General features: G+C 44.7%; 1 protein-coding gene across 1 annotated transcript; it reads right to left on the reverse strand.

Moving 5' to 3' along the window:
• Positions 1-2,093: 2,093 nt before the first annotated feature.
• Positions 2,094-5,727, reverse strand: HOXA9 (homeobox A9). Its single transcript, XM_079948091.1, has 2 exons — positions 5,040-5,727; positions 2,094-3,654 (listed from the first exon to the last, which is right to left on the reverse strand). The coding sequence occupies exons 1-2, from the start codon at positions 5,590-5,592 to the stop codon at positions 3,416-3,418; spliced, it is 792 nt and encodes a 263-aa protein (XP_079804217.1). The 5' UTR covers positions 5,593-5,727; the 3' UTR covers positions 2,094-3,415.
• Between the last annotated feature and the right edge of the window lie 1,143 nt (positions 5,728-6,870).

A 6,870-nucleotide genomic window follows, 5' to 3' on the forward strand; every position in this document is an offset into this window, starting at 1 on the left:
ATTCGTGAAGCATGCTTCAAGCTGAGAGAGGAAAATATCAATCTGTACAGAACAGGCATGATAATACTAATACTAATAGTTACAAACGGAGAAGTTTACCATTGCAGTTATTGACTTTTAAGATTATAACATATTGAAACACGAAATACTGAAGCATTAAGGTATTCCTTTTAGTTGTGGGGACATATATAATATCGCCTTTTGTTAATATCAAATCAGGAGTTTCAAAACCGCATATGCATCTCCTAGAAAGTCGACATTTTATAATTTTTTTCCTTTGGCTTCATGGCGGAAATCGCCCTTGTTTTCGTGGAACAACACTGCCATCTGCTGTTCTGTCCCGGTAACCGCAAGCAATAAAATAGGCGCAGGAATCTGACGAACGTGTAAACATAGCTGATATCTACCCCTGCAAACGCTTCGGTAATCTACTTTGCCATGCAGTAGCAATTATAGAAAAGGTTCCAGCGGTATATTCATTAAAGATAAACGTTCACCTTACAGCCTACATTTCAGAGGGGAAAGGGCTAATAAAAACGAGCTATTTCCGCAGAGCCGCTTTATCTAAAACAGCCAGACAAAACAAATGAAAGGGCTTTTGTAGAAAATCTTAATTGTGGCTGGACAGTTGTAAACTCATTAAGGGCCGAATTCCAGACAGTTTGCAGACCTGCCATTTATTACGCACTTCCAATGAGGATTCTTTGAAGTCCCCACCGTCTGCAACAACAGAGGGCGTCGCAACATCCCAAACCACTGGGACAGGCATTAATTAGAAACACCCCCCACCCTTGTTTTTGCAGACGAGAACTATTTCGCTTTGTGTTAATTTAATGCAATTTACCAAAGATTTCTTTATTTTTAAAAATAAAAATTAAAAAAGGCCAACAAAACTCCAAGTGATTTCCCCTGCCTCTCTGAACCTTCGAACATTTTCAAAGCCTGAGATACTGAAAGTTCTTGCCTTCAAGCCTGCAGCATTTTACACCCCATAAACGGTTACAGCCGTCATTTTCTTTTATGGCACACTATGGCTCTGAATTTTCTTAACAGCTTCTTCAGCTAAGACTTGTTAGCTGGAAGTGTGCGGGCTTGTTTGTGCCTTTAAAATAAACTCTTCTGCAATGAGCTACAGAGGAGTCCCTGTTTGGTCTTGTGCACAACTCTGATCTAACTGGTATTTTTTTTTTTTTATGGGGGAGGATAATAATTTCTGAGCGGGGAGCCGAGCCTGCCCGAGGCACGACTAAACTCTCAACGCGTCAGAATTCCTTTTATTGTTCATCCGTTTGGACTACCCACCCCCACTCCATCGCCTGCATGTATTCGTTAAAGTGTTGGTTAATCTCCATCACCAACACCCCTTTGCCAACCAACCCGATTTTCTAACCTGAACTTTATAAACAACGACACACAAAAAACCTTTCTAGCGTCCATTGTTGCCCGATAAGCCTCCATCTTTGGCTGCGTCAAATGCGGTGTATTTATTTCGCGGGCGAGAATGCACCGAAGACACAGAAAGCAGCTGGAATGGGTTTTACATTGGGAATGCTTTCTCTATGAAGAGACATGGATGAAATTTCATACGCTATGAATTATTTGCTCCTGGAAGCCAAGCTGATTTTTTAAAATGAGAGTTGAAGAGGGGCGGGTACTAACTAGATTATTCCTGCAAAAGGTCACCGAAATTTTGTCCTGCTGCTTTGCTGTATGTTGATCAATTCCATTATTATTATTATTATTATTATTATTATTATTATTATTATTTCACAGCATCTTAACTAATTAAAGACACCCACGCTAGTTACTATCCTTAGTTTCCAGTTCAGGGTTCTATGCAATCATTGGATAGCCTGGGTGCAACATGCCTGGCCGAGTTACTCCACTGTCTTCTTCCCCCAGATTCCACTCGCGTTTTCGTTTGGGAGAAGGATTTGCCATGTGAACCATAACTGCTTGGAAGTTCCATCAAAATGAGTGGGTCTTCCTTTTGAGTAACCGTGTTAAAGGATCAGTGTTAGGATTTTGCTTGCTCTCCAAAGGTAAAGATGGGCAGGTTTTGCCTTCTTAATAATCTTAAAAACAGCACAATGTTTTTTTTTAAAAGAATCAATATATATTTTATTTAGCAAAAAGTTAAATATCATTCTGGACACAACTATTTGGTCAGTAGGCCATGAGGTAACTATTGCAAGATATACAGTGTAGCTTCTGCATAAACATAACGTCCAGGACTCTTTATTTTTTATGTTAATAATCGATACAAATCTACAATAACCAAAAGGTAGGTTTTTTTAGAGTGTATAATTTATTATCAATAAAATTAAACTTCATTACAATAAGAATCAATTAAATTCGATTAAACTCAAAACGTAAACCATAGGTAGTTACCTTCTTTTTCACATATAGGTATAGCTCCGTTATCTGAAAATTGCTCACGGGTGCAAAAACAAGATTCAAGCTAGCCTGATTATTAAGGGTTTCTTTCTTTAATATATAGATTATGATATATACAACTGACGAAGACTGTACTATATATATATAGATAGATAGATAGATAGATCAAGTGTGCATACGAAAATGACTTGCTTCAAAAGAACTGGGGGATCCACAAGTCCTTGGCTATCCCAGATCATGCCCCCCACTTTTGTGTTTAAAAGCTGGGATAGAAAGAGAGCGAACGAATTGGTTTCCCCCCGGTACAATCCAAGGTTCACTGTCTAATAATGATACAGAAAAAAGGACTCCTTACACTACCGAGCTATACTCTATGCAACCTTTATAATAAACAACCTGAGTTCAAATTGAATCCTAGCTTACACAATCACATCTGGTACAGCACCCAAGCACAAAAAATTGAGTCACAAATATAATTACCACAATAAAACACAGTGTTCAAGTATTAGAGCAGACCTCTCTCTGCCGCGCAAAGAGCAAATAAAATTAACTACGTCGACTAACCTATACAGTCTGTAAAGAATTGTGCATTAAAAAGGTAGTTTCTTTCTTTCTTTTTTCCTTTCTTTCTTTCGTGAAGGACAGGTAGATTTAGACAAGCCAACAGATCAGCCTTCCGAGTTTAATGCCCCCCTTTCCTTTCCTATGATTAGAAAATGATAAATCTGGGTACCTCCATAATAGCACCGGGGCACAGCCATATCTCCCTGCAAGCTGGCGAGATACATTCAAGAGCTGAATTGGCCAAGGACAAAACAACAGCAACAACCCCAGAGGGGTGGGAAACCCCAAATAATATTAATAATAATAATAATAATAATAACAACAACAACAACACATGAGGCCTGGACACAGTCTCGGGGTATGCTGGGAACAGAAGAGGGGAGGATTGTGTTGCGTTGCGCTGGAAGGGGAGATTTTTGCTGTTTGAAACGTGATTAAACCTGGAAGCCGAGCATCATTCATCCTTCGCTCGGTCTTTGTTGATTTTCTTCATTTTCATCCTCCGGTTCTGAAACCAGATTTTCACTTGTCTCTCGGTTAAATTCAGGAGCCGGGCCACTTCGTACCGTCGGTCCCTGGTGAGATACATGTTGAACAAAAACTCCTTCTCCAGCTCCAGCGTCTGGTGCTTGGTGTAAGGGCACCGTTTTTTCCGAGTGGATCTCGCGTGCAACCAGTTCGCGGCCGGGTTGTCTGCAAGGAAAACGACGCCAAAGAGGGTTAAGTTGGCGAAGGACAGAACCCCGCACCAACCCCCCCCCGCACTGCTATTATGACTGCATCTCCACCCCATAGGCACACAAACAGCATCTCCTCCCACCCCCACCCCCAAGCCACCACCTTCCTTTTGAAGAGCATGGATGCCCTGATATTGGTGGTTTACGACATTCCTTTCCTTTGGACAGACATACAGGATGGGGTCAGACACAATGGACTCCAAACTGAGACACATGGAAAAGGTCACGTAGAATTACGCGTAGTAAAAAAAGCAAGAGAGAAAGGGAGGGGGGAACCCCACTGGCCACCGCCTCACTTCTTCATAGTGTTTATATAGGGTGTAATTTCAAAGCCTGCCTTTGCTGCTTACACTCCTCTCAGCCAAGCCCCCTGATTTCACTCTCTCTCCTCTCCCCCTCCGGAAAAAAAAAAATATAGGACCGGTGCACAACCCCTGAGAATAAGTGTCATAATGAAAATGTTTCACTTTCCAGTTCTGACCTTCTCTTATATAACCGCTGGGCGCTTTCAAGGAGATAAGGGAACACACCCACCCGGCCCTCTCTTCAGGCTAAGCCTGGCTTGCTTTAGGTGGGAAAACACACACTCACACATTTGCATTTGGCATTATTTGCTGTGCCTGCACTATTGATCCGCTGGCACAGTTCTAAAGGCAAGCGAAGGTGTTAGCAACAAGCAAAGGAGTGGAATAAATAGTCGCCAAACAGAGGGCAAAAATGAAGTTAGGGAAAAGACACACACACAAGAACAGTTGTTGTTCTTGGCTTTCCTAGCTCAGCTAGTCGTCACAAAGGGATCAGATTCACATCCAATGTTTTGTTTTTCCTCGCCTCTCCCAAGTAACTTGGGTTGTGCGCGACCACCACCCTCTCACGCCGCCCCCCCTACACAGCCCGGCTCTCTCCTCCCATCCCCCCAGTGTGGCTTGGTAGCTGAAGCGTGCGCCCAGGAAAACACGCTGGTGACGCGCCCCTGCACACTGTTGCGACAGGGAGGTCATGCTGGACTTTGCTGGCACCTTGACGCTGAGAAACACACACAGACCTAGCTGGCTGCATAGACCGTGAGCCTACAAAGACTGTGGCACCAAATATGTACATACACGCGTATATGCATGCGCAACCATATTCCCGTTTTACGCACACAATTCTACACACACAGAAATAGAGAGAAGCTCAGTGGTGCAGCTGGACGTTCTTCTAGGACCACAGAAGCCCCCACCCAGTCACCCACCCAGCAGCCATTGCCGCATAGCTCACGGTAGACGGTGGCTCTCGACACCCAGCCCTCTACCACCCGCCCACCCTCCTCCCGCCCAAGCCCAGGCGGATGGCACTTACTTGGGTCGATCTGGGGCTTGTCTCCGTTCGCCTCGCTCTCGCCATTGTTTTCCGAGAACGCGCCGTCGTTGCCTTGCTTATCCCTATCAGCTGGAGGAGAACCACAAGCATAGTCAGTCAGAGAGAGCGCGTGCGTGTCAAAGGTGGTACAGTCACCCCTCCTGGCCGTGAGCGGTTCAGGTTTAATGCCGTAATGCCTGCTGGCCGGCAAGCCCGGGAAAGACAAGGAGCCCGGCATGGGCTCCAGCCACGAGCGCATGTACCTGCCGTCGGGCGCTGCCATTGGTGCCTGGTGGTGCACGTACGGGTGGTACACGGTGGGCACATTGTTAGCGCTCGGCGGGTGCACGGCGTTCCAGGAAGTGCTGAAGACGGAGGTTTTCGACTGAAAGCTGCACGGGGTGAACTCGGGGTGGTCTCCAAGGGTCGCCTGCCTGGCCGGCTGACCTAGAGAAGCCGAGCCATAGCGGGACTGCACCAGCTCCTCGCTGTCGTGGATGAGGAAAGAGTCCACGTAGTAGTTGCTGAGCGTCCCCGAAGAAGACATAGCCATCCAAGCCAAGCCCCAGCCCCAGCCCCAGTGCAAAAAAAGGAGAGGCAAGACCTGGCGAAATTATGAAACTGCAGATTTCATGTAACAACTTGGTCCTCACGAAGAAGTACAGTCACCTAATAAGTTGAAGGCTGCCTGTCAGCCCATTGGCTGCCTCGCGTCACATGGCCGGGCAGCAGAACAATAAAGTATAAATCAGTCCGCAGGCTATTAATGGGTCAGTGTTTTCCCGTCATCATTTTTATAGCAAAGCCATATGTTTTTATGCAAAGGGATAGACGACTTGTACGGCAATATTTGTTTTAATTGTGGCTGATCGAGATTAAAAGATCAGAATTTTGGGTATGGCCACCTTTCTAAAGCGGACTATTTTATATCATAATTAATCATCCCATCAATGGTCCGTGTTCCTTGCAAAAAAAAAAAAAAAAAAAGCCAAGTCTCTTTCTCATACACACACACACACATACTCACTCACTCACGCACACACACACACACAAAGACAGGCTACCCTCCTTGTGATCGGAGACCTTCACATAAAATTATACAATAATTGAAGCAATAAAAAAGCAAAATAACATTGGCGGCATACTGTATTTAAATATATATTTATTATATTTCATAAGGAGTTATTGTTTCGGGAGCCACGGGGTTGTTATTAAGTCAGTAACTACGAGCGTATTCATTTGCATCGCTGTGTTTCACAGCAGTAAAAATTTACGAGTGCCTGGAAAGGTTAAATTATACTATTGTGTTTAGTTTGGGAACTCACTGTAAATAATACTGTGCCGTTGAGTTCAGAGCTAACTGGGGCTGGCAGGGAAAAGTCAAATCCAACACGGTTCCCCTTTCCAAAAGGGAATCTGCCCACCGCCGAACAGAGCAGGAGGATAACTGGGGCTGGGGGCGAGAGATCTCAAATCGATACCGAAATTTGCATCCTTATCTGCACCTCCGATCTAAGAGTCCTCGGACCCACAGCCAGGAATCCCTCACTGTGGAATCGGACCCACAACTAGGAATCCCAAACACCCACCTCCTGGCTCCTCAGTAATCTCTTTCTCTTCTCTCTCCCTCCCCTCACCCCCTGCACAGCCCCCGAAATAATTCCAGCAGCAGAATAAGGCAAGGAACCGCAGACACATTTAAATTCTGCCACAAATACTAGCTTAACGTGCAGGTGTGGGAGACAATTACCCTTCTTGCTGTTTTTCTTTTAAATAACATTGTGACATTTTATCAAGAAGTTGTTTGAGGCAGGTTTGACAACTAGATAAC

The sequence above is a fragment of the Podarcis cretensis genome (assembly GCF_951804945.1).
Source record: "Podarcis cretensis genome assembly, chromosome: 12".
In the NCBI taxonomy this organism is placed as follows: domain Eukaryota; kingdom Metazoa; phylum Chordata; class Lepidosauria; order Squamata; family Lacertidae; genus Podarcis; species Podarcis cretensis.

Coding starts and splice junctions, on each gene's coding strand:
- HOXA9 (XM_079948091.1), bottom strand. CDS start 5,592: ATGGCTATGTCTTCTTCGGGGACGCTCAGCAACTACTACGTGGACTCT. Junction 3,655..5,039: donor CAAGCCCCAGATCGACCCAA/GTAAGTGCCATC, acceptor TTTTCCTTGCAG/ACAACCCGGCCGCGAACTGG.